At 46.5% G+C, this 20,768-nt stretch overlaps 3 protein-coding genes across 4 annotated transcripts; 2 read left to right on the top strand and 1 right to left on the bottom strand.

The window, feature by feature from the left end:
* The first annotated feature begins 3,598 nt into the window (after positions 1-3,598).
* Positions 3,599-6,479, top strand: LOC112881656 (thioredoxin H1-like). Its single transcript, XM_025946445.1, has 3 exons — positions 3,599-3,785; positions 5,808-5,930; positions 6,020-6,479. Exons 1-3 carry the CDS (start codon positions 3,696-3,698, stop codon positions 6,167-6,169), a joined length of 363 nt encoding a protein of 120 aa, XP_025802230.1. The 5' UTR covers positions 3,599-3,695; the 3' UTR covers positions 6,170-6,479.
* A 134-nt stretch (positions 6,480-6,613) lies between these two features.
* Positions 6,614-7,623, bottom strand: LOC112881657 (protein MATERNALLY EXPRESSED GENE 1-like). Its single transcript, XM_025946446.1, has 2 exons — positions 7,426-7,623; positions 6,614-7,328 (listed from the first exon to the last, which is right to left on the bottom strand). Exons 1-2 carry the CDS (start codon positions 7,586-7,588, stop codon positions 7,144-7,146), a joined length of 348 nt encoding a protein of 115 aa, XP_025802231.1. The 5' UTR covers positions 7,589-7,623; the 3' UTR covers positions 6,614-7,143.
* A 3,898-nt stretch (positions 7,624-11,521) lies between these two features.
* Positions 11,522-16,494, top strand: LOC112881827 (putative disease resistance protein RGA4). 2 transcript variants are annotated; one of them, XM_025946708.1, is made up of 4 exons: positions 11,522-13,100; positions 13,173-15,662; positions 15,982-16,091; positions 16,182-16,494. In XM_025946708.1, exons 1-3 carry the CDS (start codon positions 11,537-11,539, stop codon positions 16,026-16,028), a joined length of 4,101 nt encoding a protein of 1,366 aa, XP_025802493.1. In that variant the 5' UTR covers positions 11,522-11,536; the 3' UTR covers positions 16,029-16,091; positions 16,182-16,494. The 2 variants fall into 2 exon arrangements, with proteins under 2 accessions (XP_025802493.1, XP_025802492.1); XM_025946707.1 differs by having other exon boundaries at positions 11,522-15,662.
* The last annotated feature ends 4,274 nt before the right edge of the window (positions 16,495-20,768 follow it).

The following is a 20,768-nucleotide window of genomic DNA, read 5'->3' as shown; positions in this document are numbered from 1 at the left end:
ACGAGTAGTGGACAATGCCATTCTCCTTTTATTCATGGCTTGAAAGCGTTCCATTATCATCCGATCATCAAGGCTTCGAAGTACTTCTGACTTGCCGTCTTACCGCTCGTGAGCCCGCCGATCTGCAGCCGTAGCCCGTAGGGTTCTCTCCTGATCCTGCCGCCAGGCGCCGCGCCGCCGCTAGAGTACTGAACCGATCAATCGTGCGTTGTGGGGGAGACGGAGAGTCATGCGATCGTGGCTAAATACGGATCGAATACGCTTATATGCGGCTGGGCGCTGGGCTGATCGTGGCCAGTGCCTTTTGGGGCTTGGCCTGTGGGCTGTGGCCCAACAAGCAATAATACAATTTTTATGACCCAACAAACAAAGCAGCAGGAGCTGTACGAGTCTCCAGGGCAAATACACGTTCCAGCGGGAGGTGGTGCGACGGGAGGTACCCGTGGACTTTCCGCGCGTAGGGGGTGCGCTCACCCCGGCTGCCCCCCTGCTGCGTCCGCCCATGTGTATGCGATAGTTTTGTGTTTCAGAAAAGAAAATCAAACATACAAAATATGATTTTTTTTAAATTAAAAAATATGCATTTTGAATTTCAAGATATGTACTCCATTACAAAAATAACTCTTAAATTGAACAGATTGTGTATTCGTGTATTCCTAAGCAAGCTCTGTTTCGCCTTTTCCCTTCGTAAGCACAAAATCGTATAACTTTACAGCTAGGCCGAGTCAGGGCCTGTTTAGATTCCAAATTTTTATAACTTTTGGTACTGTAGCGCTTTCGTTTGTATTTGATAGATTTTATCTAATCATAGACTAACCCTAGGCTTAAAAGATTCGTCTCGTGATGTACAATTAAACTATGCAATTAGTTATTTTTTTACATACATTTACTGCTCCATGCATGTGTCCTAAAATTGATGTGATGGAGAGAGCGTAAAAAGTTGGAATTTTGATAGGATATAAACAAGACCTCGGTTTGAAAAGCTCGCACTATATATGGAAGATTCTAGAGAGAGGTCGCTCCCTCACCGGCGATCGCCACGTCGGTCAACGCACAAGCGAGGCAGCAGCCAGCAGCCCAGCAGACCGCTGCCGTGACGTCACACACAATGGGGCCCGGCCGGTGGTGGCGGGACAAACAGCGATCATGGTCTCATGGATACATGTGACGTTCTAGAATGACTAGTTTGCAGGTCTATACTCGAGTATACTAGTACTAGTAGGTGATATGTCAAACGAGAAAGACGGGCAACCACATGGGCTATAAATGCGGTGTACACATGGGCTATGAATTCGGTCTATTCCGTCGGTATCAAAATATTTATCGCTCTTAATTTTTTTATAACTTTAATCATTCATTTTATTCAAAAATTTATTTAAAAATTTATGTAAATAATATCTACTTTGTTTGTGATATATTTTACTATTAAAGGTATTTTAAGCATGATTTAATTTTTTATATATTTACAATAAATTTTTGAATAAGACGAATAGTTAAAGTTGTAAGAAAAAGTCAATAGTGAAAAATATTTTGATTAGGGGAGGAGTAGATGTTTAACTGGAGTCAGCAATAGTAGATGCTAACAAAGTCTTTCAATAATTTTATTTGTAGAACGTTTGAATTGTAGATGTTGATGTTTACTCCTATATTCACAAACAAGGGGTATTTGAATATCAATATAATCTACTACTAAACGTAACTTTGACAAGTTAAATACTGTTTGTAGAAATCCTTCTAACAAAAAGTACAGCCTTTAAGTAAAAAAGATTCATGAACATCAGCTTATTTGCCAAATATAATCTTATTGAAGTATTTAGCCTTTAGTGAAAGTTAACAAAGTACAACCTTTTAAAAATGACCAACTGAGGGATGTAGATGTACTAATATTTAGGTTAGATGGCAAAGCAACCTAAATTCCGATCTTGCTGTTTTGTGATGATGAGTCAATAATAGATGTTAGCGAAGTCTTCATCGTCAAGAAAACAATACAGATCAGTCTTCGTCATTAACGATGTGAGCATGTGGAATTGTGGTGTAGATTGCCACGAATTGCTTTTGGAGGCAACGACTTGCTGTAGAAATAGAAATGGTTCTGGTGGGTACAGGTGGGATCACGCTCGACGCCGGTACTAAATAAAAAATTGTAAAAAATGGCTTTGAATTCTTTTTTGCTTTTATCTTTTGCGAAATTGACTTCACATTGTTATTATTTGCAAGGAAAAGAAATGCATGCTTCCCTTTCTTAGCTGCCAAGTAAGCTCATGTATTTTGCAGTAAGAAAATTCTTTTATATTTGAGAAAAAACATCCACAGCTTTTGATAAAATTGGATAACATGAATAAGATCAGTTTGGCCGAGCTCAGGGGCTCTGGCTCCTCCCTCTAACATGGCACTGTAGCGCGTAGTACTCATATGGAGCCGGAGCCGGAAGAGCCACAATTTGTGACTCCACCGGCTACTCCTTTATCTGTGAGAGGGAGGATGTTAGAGAAAATAGGCTCCGATGAACAGTGCTGCGTCAAGTTGATATTTGAAAAAGTCGCAGCTGCTAGAAGCTGCACCAAATACGCCCTAAATTTTATCTACCTTGTGCGGTTTTATCCCACTTATGGCTAGAAAAGCGTCCATGTTCACTAAGAATCTTTTGCTTCTCTTGGACCTCCCCTACAAATGGCACTAAACGGTTACAGATGCTTCGGCAGATTCGAGCCTATCCCCCTCGTGAGGAACTAGTGGCAACCGAACAAATTATAAACGCTAACGCGGAATGAAATCACAAATGGCTACGCTTCCAAAATTCCCTCTTCCACTTCTGGAGCCACTTTTTACACGATTCGGAACCGAATATGGTGTTGCAACAACGATGACATGAATTTGACTGATTTGTACAGGTCTTTTCTTGCATCGATGTACACGGACCAATGCGGCTTGTTCTGTCTAGCACTTTGACGTACGGTGCCTTTGCTCTTTGTGCTTTCTTTCTTTTTTTCTTCCAAATTTAGGATTCGATCAAGACATTCTGTGTTGATTTGATGCGCACTCGTTCAATTAAATGCAGCAAGAAACGTCTAGCCCGTTACTCCCAATACATCTCAAATGTCTAGCCCATTACTCCCGGTACATCTCAAATGCCATCGCACGCCTGAACTTTTCATACTTCTCTTTACAATATATTCCGCTCCGCCATTTTTATCGCCATCGAGTTATATTGCTATAGTTGGTACTCAGTTTCTTCTTAAACATATATCCTGTGCTATTGTTCTTGATATATAACGTCATATATTGAAGCATGAATTTCAAACTTGCTGTTGCGATATTTTGCTTCGGCTAATAAATTATCTTAATAGCCAGAAGCTTTTCACCACCGGCGGCCACCCGCCGGCGATCACGCCCTCCGAACCTTCTCGAAGACAGACGTGCACCGCGGTCGGTCCGACCGCGCGAGACGCCGCCGACGAGCGCGGTGACGTGCGCTCTGCCGCCCTCGGTCGGTCGGCCCCCCGGGCCGGAAACGCGTGGAAGACCCGCAAGGGCGTTCCCGTCATTTCATCTCCCCTCCCCCCGGTAGCCCCGCCGCTATAAATGCCCCGGCTCGCGCTCCGGATGAGGCCACGGAACGCGATCTTGCAATCCAGCCCCCGAAAGAAACCTCAAGTCGCCACCAGGCTTTCGATCGCACCGAGGGAGGAGGAAGAATGGCGGCCGAGGAGGGAGTCGTGATCGCGTGCCACACCAAGGAGGAGTTCGACAGCCAGTTGAGCAAGGCCAAGGAGGTCGGCAAGCTGGTACGCGCCCCACCGGCCTGGCCCCCGTTCCCCCATCTCTCTCCCTCTCTGGGATTACTGATTACCCCGTAATTTTGGGAAGATGTCAGGGGGAATCGTCGAGCTAGGTTTTCCTGGATCCGTCGTGGTTACCTTGCGCGGTCGGTCCCTGTTGTCCAATCCGTTCTAGGTTGCATCGGAATTGCTCGGGTTTGGGCGATTAGGGCTTCGCGCGTGTTAACTGGGGAAATATGCTGTTGCCGATTTCGGCGAGTAGAATCCAGAAGACGTTGATTGATGTAGCCTGGGACGTTTTGATGTCTGCGGTGCGCACAGATTTGTTGGTGGAGCCTAAGTTGGTGACGCGTGGGGATGTGGCTGGATGCAACGAACTTATTGCACATGCGTTTCGATCCGTAGTGTATATGCTTTGATGAATATGTAGTAGTTAGGCATGATTTGAGTTCTCTGTCTAGGGTTGATTCATTTGGCTTTTAGTTCGAATTTGGCATGATTTGTATGTGCAACCGAAAATATGGTATTATCTACTCCCCCGTCCAAATTATTACAATTTGTTTTGACTTTTTTTAGATACTTAATTTTTGTTATGCTTCGGAGAAGTACAAGTACTCTGTACACTGACTGGTTAATTGGGGAAGTAGATGAATAAGGGCCTGTTCGGATCCAACCCCAAAAGGGCAAAAGGGAAAATAGTTGCTGTTTTTTTTCCATTTGCACCCAAACACCATCTGTTGAAAGGGAAAGAGCGAGACGAGGTAGCAAAATAGTAAATTCCGACGCTGCCGCCCGACCCCGCGCCTCCGCCTCCGGCCCCGCCGCCCGACCCCGCGCCTCGGCCTCCCCCCCCCTCCCCCCGCCGCCCGCCGCCCGACCCCGCCCCTCCCGTCTCATCCCTTCCCCCCCACCGCCCCCGTCTTCCACCATTGCCCCTCGGCTCGCCTTCCCCCAATTTCTTTGCAGCCCATCTTCCTCTCTTTGCCCTCCGCGCTGCTGCCACCCTGCCCCTGCGCGGCCTTCAAATTCGCCCGCTGTTTCCTTGCCCTCCCCCTTCGCGCGCAGCTCCCTGCCTCGCTGCGCCGGCCGTTAGGTGGGTGGGTCTCGCTTCCTGGATCTCGCGGTCTTAGGGGCCTGCCTGGCTCGTCGGTAGGTCTTGAGGAAGAGCCTGCGCAGGACGTGGAGCAGGCCCGAGACGAGCAGCACCACGGCGAGCACCACCGTGACGAAGAGCACCGCGGGCGTGATCCTCGCCGCCACCGCCGCGGCGGCCGGGGGCGCCTCCCTCCCCGCCGTCGCTGGAGCGTCCACCGCCGGTGCCGGCGCCTCCTCCAGAACGCGCGAAAATCCAGCGCCGCCGGCACCGAAGAAGTACCCATTGGCGCCGCCGGTCTGGGCCTCCCGCGCGCGAAACCGGCCGCCCGCCCGCCTCATCACCGCTGGATTTAGGGCCTGTTTGGCAAAAGGGCAAAATTTTTGCCATTTGGATCCAAACACCTCTAATGGCAAAACTTTTGCCACTTTTGGCAAATGGCAAAAATGTTGCCCTTTTGCTCTTTTGCTGGTTGGATCCAAACAGCACCTAAACCTTGCTAGTATTTCAAGAAGCAATTTATAATTTGGGGACACAATTCAGGAGTTACAGATGACCTCTGTTAGATTGTCGTGTTGGGATTGAATTGAACCCAAGGGAAGTAATTTGAAACTGGGGGAAAATCCAAAGGTTGCAGATGAGATCTGCTGGGAAGTCATGTGGATACTGGATAGAATTCAGGGCTATAGACAGGCATTATACTTCTTTCTTGATGTAACTGGTTTGTTTTCTTCTGTTGTGATTTTGAGACATGGATGATGTTTTTTTTGAAAGATGATGTTGGTACTATAGTATCCGTGATATGCTGCCTATTCAACTATAATTGGATTCTTGCTCTTGTCATTTTCTTCTATTGACACAGTTGTCCTGTTCGGCACCTATGACAATTGTACTGCCTCTAACACTGGGCTTTGTCAACTTGTTTCACCCCTCAGGTGATCATTGACTTCACTGCCTCCTGGTGTGGTCCTTGCCGCGTCATCGCCCCCGTGTTTGTTGAATATGCCAAAAAGTTCCCTGGCGCTGTCTTCCTGAAGGTTGATGTTGACGAGCTGAAGGTGAGGATGGTGCCCCAATAGCTCATCAAATCACAACCACATGGCCTCTGGGGTGGTGGGTGTGCTAATGTTGTTTCCTTGTTCGCCAGGATGTTGCTGCGGAGTACAATATCGAGGCGATGCCGACCTTCCTCTTCCTTAAGGACGGTCAGAAGATCGACACTGTCGTCGGTGCCAGGAAGGACACGCTCCAGGAAAGCATCGAGAAGCATGTGGCCGCCGCTTCTGCCTCCGCCTAAGGAGACAGCGCCACCAGTCATCAATAAGGGCCAGCACACGGCGTGGTAGCAGGAGGCGTCGTAATTTTCAGTTTGGTTTGGGTGAATTGTGAGCTACTATGTCCAACTCTGGAGTCAGGATGTGTTTGGCTCCCGTGCTGGACCTGTTGTCGTCCTGAATGCCTGTGTTGATATGGATGCTTTGTGACTGAAGTTTGAATCCGGGTTGTCTTCGGACTTCACTTCTGTTTTGAGCTTCCGAGTATGGCTGAATGTAACACACGATGCTGGCAACGCTGTGCTTGTTTATTCGTGGCCCAAGCTGCGGCTATTCTTTGATTCTGAAGTTACTGATGCGGGGGGCTAACTTTTTAAAGAGTTTCAGGGATGGCCCCCTGTGCCGATTACTGTCGGTCGCCATCCCTGCAACTAAACAAACTACCACCCTGATTAAAACGGCAGCCATTGGCTTCAATTTTCATCAGTTCACCAGCTGGTAGTTCCATCCATCTGCTCTTCAGCCAAGCATCGGGAAGCATCCGGTTCTTGCTTCCTTTGTACGACAGATAGTACCCAATGCACCCTGTTGCAAGAAAGTGTTCTGAATCTAAGGTACTGTCATAGTTACGAAAATAACACGATGAATCTAATCATCGTGTGGATCTACACGACTTTTTATAAATCCAATTATAATAAGTGGTCAAATCTAGAAATATTTGTTATACCCGCAAAAAAACTAAAAATATTTCTTTTGAGCCAATAAATCCTAAAACGTCCTGCATATTATTGGATCCAACCACACTTGGGCCTTGCAAGCGATCCGGCGGACGTGGTTTACCCAGATATGCATGCACCTTCAATCTGTGATGGTACTATTGTTCTGATAATAATTGCTCATATCGTTCCTGAAAAAACTGTCCAGATGATCATGGCTCCCTTATTATTCGATGGCGTTGCCCAATGTTATTACACTGTGCTAGCAGGCCTGGCTGCACTCAGAAACAGGCCTGGCTGCACTCAGACTGTGTCGCAAAACATTTCCCCGCACTGCGGCCATTGATGCAGCACCAGCACTTGTGATCCCTGCATGGACGAAGCTCTCCATAGGCACATCGTGCTCGTGAATCGTCATCTTCTGGTCGAGCGGAAACTGGAGCGCCTGCTTCGCCGACGCCTTGGCCTATTTGTAAGAGGCAAAGAATAAGCATTTCACAGGGCAGATGGCTAGGGGCTAACCGTACGCATAATCAATATTTTTTTTAATGGTTTTCACTTACCCTGCGCATGAGCCGCGAAGTACCCAAGAAGAAGGAGCGACAAAAACACCAGGGCGTTCTTTGTGTGCTTCTCCATGTTGGAAGGAAACTGAAGGAATTCTTTGTGATCGTGGCTAGAAGGGTTTGTGTTCTTGTGTATGCAGTGTGCTTGCTCCCTTGGCATGTGCCGTGTAGGTTTATATAGAGATAGGGGCAACCAGCAACCTGGTCATCGATGAGTACGTATTGATCACAAGATAGGCTCGTCGCTCCATAATTGGTAGTGATTTATTTTTTTTGCTAATTTTTGTGAAAAGTTTTTATTCTTTCAGTTTCAGCAAAATTTTTATAACTTTACGCCATCACTGACAGGCTGGTATATAAAATCGTTCTATACTAAGTACTTATATATTGTTTCGAGATATGCATGTGTCTATGTGACAAGATTCTTCCCAATGACATCCAGCTATTTTTGAGGCAGGCTAGTCACTCCATAATTAGTAGTGATTTTATTTCCTGCTAAACTTTTGACAATGTTTAATTCTTGCATCTTAAGCAAAATTATAAACTATAAACACCATTGACAGGCTGGTCATGCATAAAAACCCTTCTATTGTTGGTACTTATTAATTTGGAGATATGCGTATGACAGGATTCCAAATGCTATGTTGCTATTTTAAGGGTAGGGTAGGCAGCTAGCCACCCAGAGCCCAGAGGTAGCAGTGATTTATTTCCTGCCACTCTTATGATAAGTAACCCCTTTCATTTTAAGCAAAATTATAAGCAGGTTACAGGTCATATGCATGATCCCTGTGTGGTTATTAGTGGTGAATTATATGCAGTTTCTGCTAATTTCGTGTCAAGTTTGAATGCTTCCATTTTTGAGCAAATTAGAAACTATACACCACTGACAAGTTGGTCGCGTATAAAATCCTTGTGTGTGTGGTTACCAATACCTCCTCCCTCCACGTAACGCTGGTCGCTGGATGATGATGGATCGAGAAAGGGCTGGACTCCGAGGCTTGGCTGGGCCTGGAGGCCTCGAGAGCCCAGCCCCACCCAGAACCGTATTAGCTTAACGGGCCGAGATGGGCCGTTCTCGAAATGGGACCGGACGGGCTGGTCGCGTAACGCGCCGCCGGGCGGCGACGGAGGAGCAGCATTCGTTCCATCCTTGGCCGCGTGCGGTCGTCAGAGCCTCAGGGGTCGGTAGATCCACGCCCGCTACCAGTGGATGGATGCTGCTGCACGCAGTGGCGGATTCAGGATGTAAAATTTGAGAGGTTATTTTTCTCTTATTCTTTCTTCCTCCTCTCTTTTTTTTTTCTTCCTCCTTTTCTTTTTCCTCTTCTTCGTTCATGGTTAAAAATTGTTGGACTACATGGGGTAGGGGGGCTCCAGCCCCTTGCCTCCATGCTAGATCCGTCCCTGGCTGCACGGTAGCATCATGTTGCTTCCTGTCATGTAAAAAACTAGCATCGTGTGGAATGCCTCTCGGCTTCTTCAGGAAACGGGGAAGGATAGCGCGCCAAATTAGCAGACCCAAAATGTGCCGGGACAAATAGCTTGCATTCGGATGGGAGAGAGAGAGAGAGAGAGAGAGAGAGAGAGAGAGAGAGAGAGAGAGAGAGATGAGATGATTAGCAAAGGCTCCCGGGCCTGGAATATAATCAACCAATCAACTAATGAATGATTCAGATAATGGACGGACGGATGGAGTCGACAGATAATGGGGGAGGAATTAATTGGACAGAAATGAAGGGGTAAACAAAAGCAGTAGGGGGAACCTTCTGTTCTGTCTCTCGAGTTTGTTTCGGTCCGTTCTAGGTAGTGACGTGATAGGGTCCTGACGGAGACTCTCGTCCATCAGTTTGAGTTCGTCGCCGGCTCCCATCTTAAGAGAAGAGGGGCAGCGCGGACGAGGAGAGGAGAGGGATGAGGCGGCGTGCGGCGAGGAGAGGAGAGGGGGCGCTTCCGGGGGTAACGCGCATGACTGCTTGCTCCTCCGTCCCAGAAGGAAATCTGGCCAAGCCTGCCCCACCTGCCGAAACAAGTAGAACGTATGTGCTTTAGTTAAACACTAATTGCATCTTGTAAGAGTGGAACAAAATTGAAAATTGTTCCGAAAACAATGTTGTAACAAAATTATTGTAAATAAAAATACAGATATTTTAGTGAAAATAGAAATTATTTTGAGAATAAACAAAATTTTCTAAAATAATTGTTCTAGAACAAATATACTGGAATAAAATAAAATTGTTTCGGAAATAAAATTTCTCTAAATATAGTCAAATGTAGTCTAGTTTTGAAGATCTTGTTATAATCGTTATAAGGACTTTGAATTTGATTTGGATTATTGGTTTGCAAATTGTTGCTTTTTTTATTTGAATCTACGTTTGCATTAATTCCTCCTAGAAACTGGCAGCTATCGTTTGCAAACTGTTGCATTATCGTCTCCATTAATTCCTCCTCCTCTCTCGCTCGCTTCCATGGAAAAGAATGGCGACCAGTGTCGGCTTGTATGGTTGTATCTAGAAACTGGCAGCAGCGCACACGTCAAACCTTCTAGGCAGCGGCAAATAGCGCTAGCTCCACCACCGTTCTTAATACAGCCAAAATCCGAAATAGGCACCCTAATAAACCGCTCCTTGATACTGTCTGAAACGTCCAGAATTTTCAAACCAGATGGAGCACTGTGGAGATCTAGTTTTCCAATGATTGTAAGAGTGTTCATTTGTACAGAAAGTGAGCTTGCTGTTTAAAAATTCTTGCATTATTTGCGGTCATTGTTTGTACTTCTTTGTGTTCAAAATCAGAGGTTAGGATTTATATGTACAGGAACGAGAAAATAGTCTCACGTCCCGCGCTACCAGTGCAGCTGCCACAAGCTCACACTCGCGCTGCCTCGCCAAGTTTAGGTGACCAGTACAGCCTGTCGGCATTAATTCTTCTGTACGAAATTAGCGCCGCACGCCACCTCCTCTTTCACGGCGCCGTGGTAGCATGCCACTAAATCCAGCGTGTGGTCCATCATCTGCAGTCCTTCACAATGGCTTCTGCTACCAGTGCAGCTACCACAAGCTCACACTCGCGCTGCCTCGCCAAGTTTAAAGCTAGCGCTCAGCTGGACAATCCACTTGGCCTTAGGGCCGTTCATGATCCGGTTCCCCGGTTTAGCAGCAAAAACCAGGCCAAACCGCGATGAGCCAAGAGTTAAACGGTTTCGGTGCTGCGGGTTTCGACGGTTTTGAGATGGTAAACTGACATCTCTGCCTTCTCCGTGTAGATTTGATTTGTTGCCATTATAAACACGATGTTTGGTGTCAAACCATGTCATGATGTGAAGCAAATCCTAACTAAATAGTTGTTGCGATCTGCACCACACTACACTAGCGTGCTGTGAGCTTGTGCTGTCACTGAATTTCAGAATACCAGATGGAGCAGCCACCAGTCTCACAAGGAAAAGCACAGGACAGACAACAACTAGCAATCCCATTTCCAGTTCGGCTGACTTGTTTCTTTTATTCCACCTTTTTCTGAATTGATAAAACAAATGAAGGGATGAGTTGGTACAATACCGGCTCCTACCCACCATGACGAGGTTTGGCTCTTGCCTTAAATTTCATCTCAAAATAGGCACCCTAATAAATCAGCACGTGATACAACAATGTGTAAAACATCTAGATTTTTGAAACAGAGGGAGCACTTTGCAGTAGATCCAATTTTTCAATGATTGTAGGACTGTTCATTTGTATGGAAAGTGAGCTGGTGTTTTAAAGTTATTGAATTATTCGTGGTCACTATTTATGTTTCTTTCTATTCAAAAACAAGAAAAATGGTCCCTCATCGTCCCGTCTCATTAATGTGTGTCGGAGCTAGCAGCTGAGCCTGGACCGGATTCATAATTTGTGCTGCTGTATGCTGTATGTCTGTGAGGGAGCCATGTGCAAAGCTCTGGGTGCTCCAGCTGGAAGGAGTGCGTCCACCGTCCCGTACACATAATAGCAGCTCCTGGTACATATTGATTTCTACCTTCTGAAACCCATACCCATCATTGCCTAGCTTCACTCTCTCCATACCAAGCACCTGCGTTTCCTTGTGTTGCTTGTGTTTCGGAGCTCCAAGCGTAGCCATGGCTGAGGTACTGGCCACCATGGTGGTCGGGCCGCTGGTGTCCATGGTGAAGGAGAAGGCCTCCAGCTACCTCCTGGACCAGTACAAGGTGATGGAGGGCATGGAGGAGCAGCACGAGATTCTCAAGCGCAAGTTGTTGCACATCCTGGACGTCATCACCGACGCCGAGGAGCAGGCAGCAGCAAAGAGAGAAGGGGCGAAAGCTTGGCTGGAGAAGGTCAGGAAGGTGACCTACCAAGCGAATGATGTCCTCGACGAGTTCAAGTACGAGGCGCTGCGCCGCAAAGCCAAGAAGGAGGGCCACAACAAGGACCTCGGCATAGATGTAATAAAGCTCTTCCCTACTCACAACCGTATTGTTTTCCGTCACAGGATGGCAAACAAGCTCCGTATGATCTTGCAAGAAATTGATGACCTCATCAAAGAGATGAATGACTTTAGGTTCATGTTCAAACCAGGGTCACCAGAGCCCATAAATTACTTGAGGCAGAATAATTCTGATATCGTCGACCCTGTGAACATTGCCAAAGAATCAAGAGCCCGAGAGAAGAAGGATGTTGTTGATAGATTATTCGCCCAAGCTAGCAGCTCGGATCTCACGGTCCTTCCCATCGTCGGAATGGGAGGGTTGGGCAAGACCACCTTAGCGCAGCTCATTTACAATGACCCTGAAATCAAGAAGCATTTCCAGTTGCGGCTTTGGGTATGTGTCTCTGATAACTTTGAGGTGGATTCCCTGGCTGATAGAATACTGAAAGAGAATGATTGTAAAGAAAATGGAAGTTCACCACTGGGTAGGCTTCAAAATGAAGTGAGTGGGAGGAGGTACCTCCTCGTATTGGATGATGTCTGGAACCGTGATGAGCACAAGTGGGAAAGGCTTAAGTCCTACCTTCAGCATGGTGGCAGCGGTAGCTCAGTGCTGACAACAACTCGTGATAAAGCAGTTGCTAAACTAATGATGGGCAAAACTGAAGGAGCCTATAAACTTGAAAGCTTGGGTGCATACTTCATAGAGAAAATTATCAAGACAAGAGCATTCAGTTCAAAAGAAGAGGAGTGGCCTGGTGAACTAGTTAAAATGGTCGGACAAGTTGCCAAGAGATGTGCTGGCTCTCCTTTGGCTGCTACAGCATTGGGCTCTTTACTGCGTACCAAGACCACCGAGGAAGAATGGAAGTCTGTATTAAGAAGAAGCTCGATTTGTGATGAGGAAAATAAAATTTTACCAGTACTCAAGCTCAGTTACAATGGCTTGCCATCACATATGAGGCAGTGCTTTGCTTTCTGTGCTATGTTTCCAAAGGATTATGAGATTGATGTGGAAATGCTGATCCAATTGTGGATGGCTAATGGTTTTATCCTAGAGAAACAAGGAGAACGCCCTGAAATTACTGGTAAAAATATTTTCGTTGAGTTGGCAGCAAGATCTTTTTTTCAAGATGTGAAGGGAATCCCATTTCAGTTCAATCATACCGAGGTCTCAAGAATTACTTGTAAGATCCATGACCTTATGCATGATGTTGCAATGGATTCTATGGGAAACGAATGTGCTAATATAGGTAAAAAACTGAGTAAATTTGAGGATTTTCCATATTCTGCTCGTCATTTATTAATGTCAGTTCATGAAGCAGAAACTATTCTGAATGCTTCCCTAGAGAAAGGATCTCCAGCTTTCCAAACATTGATATGTGATGGATATGTAAAAGAAGATTTGAAGATCTTATCAAAATACAACTCTATCAGAGCTTTAAAGATCCATGGACATTCATTCCTAAGGCCGAAATATCTTCATCACCTGAGGTATCTTGATCTCTCAGAAAGTAACATTAAAGCACTCCCTGAAGACATTAGCATCCTATATCATCTGCAAACACTGGACCTTTCTTATTGTTATTATCTTCAGCGACTTCCAAAGGAACTGAATTATTTGACTTCCCTCCGTCACCTCTACACTCACGGATGTAGAGAGTTGAAAAGCATGCCCCGAGGGCTCGGACACCTCACTTCCCTGCAGACACTTACATGCTTTGTAGCAGGTACCGACTCCGGTTGCAGTAATGTGGGAGAGCTGCAGGATTTGGACCTCGGTGGTAGGCTAGAGCTAAGACAGCTCGAAAATGTCATTGGAGCAAATGGTGCGCAAGCAGCAGGTCTTGGAAACAAGAAAAAATTGACTGAACTGAAGTTAAGATGGACTGATGGTGATCAGGAAGCACAAAATAATAATCACGAAGAGGTGGTGGAAGGTCTCAAACCTCATGATGGGCTGAAGGTCCTGAGGATATATTCCTGTGGGAGCAGTACTTTTCCAACGTGGATGGATATGTTGAATGGCATGGTGGAGCTTGAGTTATCTGGTTGCAAAAAGCTCGAGAAGCTTCCTGCACTCTGGCAGTTACCAGCTCTGGAAATTCTTCGTCTAGAAGGATTGGAAAGTTTACATTGTTTGTGCAGCGGCGCTGCTACAGCCGTCACATTTCAGAAACTGAAGGTGCTTACCTTGGTTGAGATGCCAAAATTTGAGGCATGGCTGGACACAGATGTGGTACAAGGAGAAGAGACGATATTTCCCAAGGTTGAGGAGCTGGAGATCCGCGAGTGTGGAAGTTTGACTGCACTACCAAAAGCAGCATCAGTGATTACGGAATCGTCTGGCGGAGTTGACACTAAGTGCCGCTCCGCATTTCCAGCATTGAGGAACATGACGTTAAGATCTTTGAATATGTTTGATAGATGGGAGGCAGTCGAAGGAACTCCAGGAGACGGGGTAACATTTCCTCGGCTCGAGGAACTGTACATCTGGTCTTGTGCAAGCCTGGCTACACTACCGAAAGGGTCATTAATGGTTGAACAATCATTTGGCGGAGCTGAAACTGTGTGCCGCCGCTCTGCATTTCCAGCACTACGGAAACTAGAGTTACGTGGGTTGTCGGCCCTTGAGAAATGGGGGGCAGCCGAAGGAACTCCAGGAGAAGAGGTAACATTTCCTCAGCTGGAGGACATGACAATTGATGAATGCCCAAAGTTGACTTATCTACCTGAAGCACCTAAGCTAAGTGGATTAGCCATAAAAGGAGAAGGTCAACAACAAATATCCCTGCAGGCAGCTAGCAGATGCATTCCTTCGCTGTCCAGTCTGCGTCTGGATGTGTCACCCGATGACACGGAAACAACATTGCTGCATGTCAAGCAGAAATGGGATCATGAACTCCCCCTGGCAGATATGTCGCTAGGTAGGTGCGACCTTTTGTTCTCCTCCCACCCAGGTGCACTAGCGTTGTGGACATGTTTTGCACGGCTTGTAGATTTGGCAATTTTGAATTGCGACGCTCTTGTCTACTGGCCAGTAAACGTGTTCCAGGTCCTGGTATCCCTAAGGAGGTTATGGATTTTGAGATGCAGCAAACTGACAGGACACACACAAGCTTCTGACGGGCAATCTGCTCCAGAACAGGGTGGACTTCTGCCACGTCTGGAATCTCTACAGATAGGTTATTGCACATCTTTGGTGGAGGTCCCCAACCTGCCGGCATCTCTCAAGGAATTAGTTATTGGTATCTGCAGTGATAATATCAAGTCCATCATATTCAGTCAGCATGAGTATGTGATGCCGGTGGGTGGAGAAGGTTTCGTACAGCCGGATACGTCATCATTAATTCCAGGGTCCAGCGGTAGTGAGGCCACGGCGTCTACAGCTGTACTGAAGCTGTCATCAGCAGCCAACCATCGCTCCCTTCCATGCCTAGAATCTCTAACTATAGCGATGTGCCATCGTTTGTCAGAGGTTGCCAATCTTCCTCCGTCTATCAAGATCTTGAAAATTTTGGACTGCGACAACCTTCAATCCCTATCAGGAAAGCTACATGTCGTCCAAAAATTATCTATTGCGTGCTGCGATAGGTTGGAGTCACTGGAATCTTGCGTAGGAGAGCTGCGGTCGCTGGAAGAACTCAGTCTTCTTCATTGCAGACGCCTGGTGTCCTTACCGGATGGGCCTCAAGCATACTCATCTCTTAGACTTCTTGAGATTCGTGGTTGTCATGGTATAAAGTTGCTTCCGCGGAGCCTACGGAGCCGTTTGGATTGCCTCGAGGAGAAAAATCTAGATGCCCGTTACGAAGGTAATCTCCAGTTTCCAGCTTGTTTCTTTTAACAAAATGATCAGGAGCTCAATTGGTGTTGTATAAAACATAACTCTCCACTTAAAAGATTCTGTTAGTTATTACAAGATGTGGTATGATTTAGTGGTAAAAACTTTGTGAGCGTGGTGTTTAGAACCTCTAGCCAACCGTTGATGATATATACATTGTATCGAGAACAATGCACAACTAATTCCTATATTTATTTGCACTTTCTTCTGTAGATGTACTTTCTAATTTCTTGTTGATTTGAATGCATAAATTCTAACATCATCTATATGATCACGGCCTGATCCGCCAGAAACGACTTGGAAACGTGCAATCAGGACGCTGGCGTGCTCGAAATAGCAGATTGAGGACCTAATAAAGAAAGTTACCATCAAGTTTTTTTTGTGAGGGGATATCACCAAGGTTTGTAATATTAGTGTTCTTGATGATTGATTTCAAATGATTGTATCTCCTAATAATGCTGACTCCCTATGAGGTGTGACTTCCTTGTAGGATCGTTATTACCAGACCTGTGACCGTGGTAGAATGTATAACATACACTTACTGAAGATAATCTCCAGTGAACTCCATCGGAAGTCCAAGATTTTAAGCAGCAAACAAATCCCAGAACGCAAGCTGAAGAATTTAGCACATGGAGCTCCATGCTTGAGTCCTTTATCCTTCTTCAAACTGAAGTCCTTTATTGAACAGGAACGAGATAATGGAGGAGGAATTAATTGGACAGAAATGAAGGGGTAAACAAAAGCAGTAGGGGGAACCTTCTGTTCTGTCTCTCGAGTTTGTTTCGGTCCGTTCTAGGTAGTGACGTGATAGCGTCCTGACGGCGACCGAGGAACACCAGAAACTCTCGTCCATCGGTTTGAGTTCGTCGCCGGCTCCCATCTTAAGAGAAGAGGGGCGGCACGGATGAGGAGAGGAGAGGGATGAGGCGGCGTGCGGCGAGGAGAGGAGAGGGGGCGCTTCCGGGGGTAGCGCCTGACTGCTTGCTCCTCCGTCGCAAAAGGAAATCTGCCCAAGCCTGCCCCACCTGCCGAAACAAGTAGCACGTATGTGCTTTAGTTAAACACTAATTGCATCTTGTAAGAGTGGAACAAAATTGAAAATTGTTCTGAAAACAATGTTGCAACAAAATTATTGTAAATAAAAATACAAATATTTTAGTGAAAATAGAAATTATTTTGAGAATAAACAAAATTTTCTAAAATAATTGTTCTAGAACAAATATACTGGAATAAAATAAAATTGTTCCAGAAATAAAATTTCTCTAAATATAGTCAAATGTAGTCTAGTTTTGAAGATCTCGTTATAATCGTTATAAGAACTTTGAATTTGATTTGGATTATTGGTTTGCAAACTGTTGCTTTTTTATTTGAATCTATGTTTGCACGAAATTCAATGGGTGTCTGCATGTGCGTCAGGCTGCAACACGATGAATTCTTGCATGTACATCGGCCTTCTGTGATGCAATGACACCCAGTAGCGCGCGTGACTCCTATTATTTTCGAGGAGAGGCGCGGGCACGAGCGGCGGGACGCAGGAGGCTCGGGGCATGCGGCAGCTGGTGGGCTGGGGGTTGGTTTAGGCTTTTAGGGCCTGTTTGGTTTGGCGCCTACGGCGCCGCGACGTGCCTAAGGTGCGGCGGCCGATTCGGCCGCCACACTTGCGGCGCGGAAAGTGCGGCGCGGTGTGGCGCCGTAGGCGCCAAACCAAACACGCCTTTAGTATTTCCAGTTGGGCTATCATAGGCTGAATTTCAATGGAGCATATGTTATTTCAGATCCCCATGGACCTTCACGGGGTAAAATTCGCTGCCACCCCGCCCCGTCACAATTTCGGGGCGCCGCCCCGAGTCCCCCACGGAGCAAAATGTTGCCCCGTCCCCACCGTTAACGGGGCGGGTCCCCGCGGAGCCCGTTACCGCGGGGAATTTTGCCACTCTAATATAGTCTGGCGAACTCGCATTGTATGTATCATGTTAGGGTACTGTAATAGGTTAAAAAATAACACGATGAATCTATTAATCGCGTAGATCTACACAAAATTTTATAAATCCAATTATAATAAACGGTCAAATCTAGAAATATTTGTTAGCTGCAAAAAAAACTAAAAAATATTTGGGCCAATAAATCCTAAAACGGCCTGCATATTTGACCGGTGGAGCCAATAAGAAGAGAGAGACCCTTCTTCTTGAGGCTTAAGAGCCCAAATATGAACGAGAGACCACATTTGGGCTTGTATAGATCGTGTTCATGGTCACCACCAGCTCACAACTCACCATGCTTGCAGCAACTTGCAAGCGATCCGGCGTCCGATCAATATACGATGCGGTTCACCCAGATGTGCACGCACCTTCAATTTGCAATGGTACTATTGTTCCGATTCGGCTTTGACACATAATTGTTCATATCGTTCCTAAAAGAAATTTGTCCAGATGATCATGGTTCCCTTATTATTCGATGACATTGCCCAGTGTCATTGCACTGTGCTAACAGGTCATTCTGCACCAATCCAGTGTCGGATAACATGTCCCCGCATTAGCGGCTGTTGGTGCAGCACCAATGGTGATTAAGCTTTCCAGGAACACATCGTGGTTTTGGACGTTAATCATCATCTTCTGGTTGAGCTGAAACTGGAGCGCCTGCTTCGCCGACGCCTTGGCCTATTTGTGAAGAGGTAAAGAATAAGCATTTCACTGGGCAAATGCCAGGGGGGTAATCGTAAAATGGCTAATCCACCACTTAATCAATATTTTTTTTATGGTTTCCACTTACCCTGCGCATGAGCTGCACAGTACCCAAGAAGAAGCAGCGACAAAAACACCAGTGCATTCTTTGTGTACTTCCCCATGTTGGAAGAAATTTGAAGGGATCCTTTGTGATCGTAGCTAGAATGGTTTGTGTTCTGGCACGAACCTAGTATAACTATACATCATCACTGACAGGCTGGTACGAAAATTCGTTCTATAGTTGGTACTTATTAATTTTGAGCTATGTATGTGACAAGATTCCCAACGATATCCAGCTATTTTTGAGGCAGGCTAGTAATTCCATATATGATTAGTAATGATTTATTTCCTGCTAAACTTTTGACAATGTTAATTCCTTGCATTTTAAGAAAAGATATGAACCCTTCTATAGTTAGTACTTATTAATTTGGAGCTATATAATGACAGGATTCGAAATGATACGGTGCTATTTTAAGGGCAGGCTGGCCACACCAGACTCCGAGGCTTGGCTGGGCCTGGACGAGTCGGGAGCCCCCCAGTCCCACCCAGAAACGTGCTAGCTTAATGGGCCGAATTCGTAACGGGACCGGATGGGCCGGCCGGCCGCGTAACGCGCCAGGCGGCAACGGACAACGTGGGGCAGCAGCGAGCGTTCGATCCGATCCTTGGCGCGTGGTGGATGCTGTTGCACCTGCACGGCAGCATCAGGTTGCTTCCTTCTTCTCCTCTAAAAAGCATGGCGTCCCGTGGCATGCCTCTAGGCTTCTTCAGGAGATGGAGAAGGGTAGCGCTCCGAATCAGCAGACCGAAAATGTGCCGGGACAACCAGCTAGCACTCGGATTCAGATCATGGATGGACGGGATCGGCAGATAACGGAGGAGGAATGGGACAGAAATGAAGGGACAAACAAAAGCCGCACCAGAATCCCGGCTAGTTTCGGTGCGTTCTAGGTAGCGACGACGTGACGGCGTCCCGGCGGCACCAGAATCTCTGGTCGCCGGCTCGTATTAAGATGTTTTAAGAAAAAAAACCGACTGACAACGCGATTAGTACCAGCGTCTGTACGAGCGAGCACAGGCGACCAAGGAAAAGGTCAGACGAGACGCTCACAAGTGGTGCGTCGCGTTCCGCGCACCAGGAGGCAATTTGGCGGTGGGTGGGCTTGGACGGGGGGCAGCGGCCACCGGCCACCAACCGTCGGCCGCGGGGAGCGCGGCGCGACACGTCGGCGCCGCGGGTGCGAACGGAACCCCGGCGATGTTAGGACCTGTTTTGGATGAATAAGAAAGAGAAAGAGAAAGTGCAAAATTTTTTGCTCTTTTGTATTTTTGGATCCAAACATCCTAAAGTGCAAAAGGGCAAATACTACCGTAATTTTGCTAATTATGGATTAATTAGGCTTAATAGATTCGTCTCGTCATTTAGTCCTCATCTATGTAATTAGTTTTTTAATTAAACTATATTTAATACTTCTAATTAGCGTTCAAACATCTGATATGATAGGAGTAAAAATTTTACCATTTACCCTTTTGCCATTTGGAGGTGGATCCAAACAGACCTTTATTTTTTCCCCTATCGCCTGGTATATTCTGGTGGGCCGGCCCGGGCGCGCCGGGCGCCGTTCAAAAACGCAAGGTCAGGTCGTCCCGGTTGTGCTAGTAGCGAGAATCAAAATCTTAAACTTTGACCAACACTATCTTTAAAAATAAACTATTTTAAATAGAAAAAATTGGTTTCATCTATTAACATAATTTTTATTTATTAGCTTTCATAATTATTTTGCTATTTGTAGTTAAAACTAAAAAAATTTATTTTTTAAAAAAATCTAAACATAGCTGTATTCTAAACATAGCCGATGCCCGCCCCATGATTAGATTAACAACATGATTAGTGCCAGCGTTTGTACCAGCACATCAGCCAAAGTCGTCTTCCAAGTCCAATAATATTTTTTTCGCCAAAAGAAAAAGTCTAGTAATGTTTGGATGGCGCGTTGCACTCTGCGCGTCGGGCAATTTGCTTGGTGGACGGAGGAGGGCACCGGGCAGCGGCCCAGACGACGAGCGGCCAGGAGGGGAAGCCCCGGAGGCCCGCCGCCGCGGCCGCCACCAGCCGCAGGGGCAGGGGAGGACGGCGCGGCGCGTGTGAACGGAATCCCGGCGATATTTCTCCTGTTACACGTCAGCGCCGCGGGAGGAGTACTCCTGGTGGAGCGAGCGACGCGGGCTCCGTTCAGAAACGCAAGGTCAGGGGAGCTAGCAGCAGCAGCAGCAGCGCAGGCAGGCTTCATCTGGGCGAGGCTGCAGCTGGCCAGGAGGCTACAGGACGGGGGCTGCTGCTTTCCTTGTACGGGAGA

This window comes from Panicum hallii, chromosome 2 (genome assembly GCF_002211085.1).
Source record: "Panicum hallii strain FIL2 chromosome 2, PHallii_v3.1, whole genome shotgun sequence".
Classification (NCBI taxonomy): Eukaryota; Viridiplantae; Streptophyta; class Magnoliopsida; order Poales; family Poaceae; genus Panicum; species Panicum hallii.
Note: the sequence above shows the minus strand (reverse complement) of the source record. Positions and strands in the feature narration are given on the sequence as shown.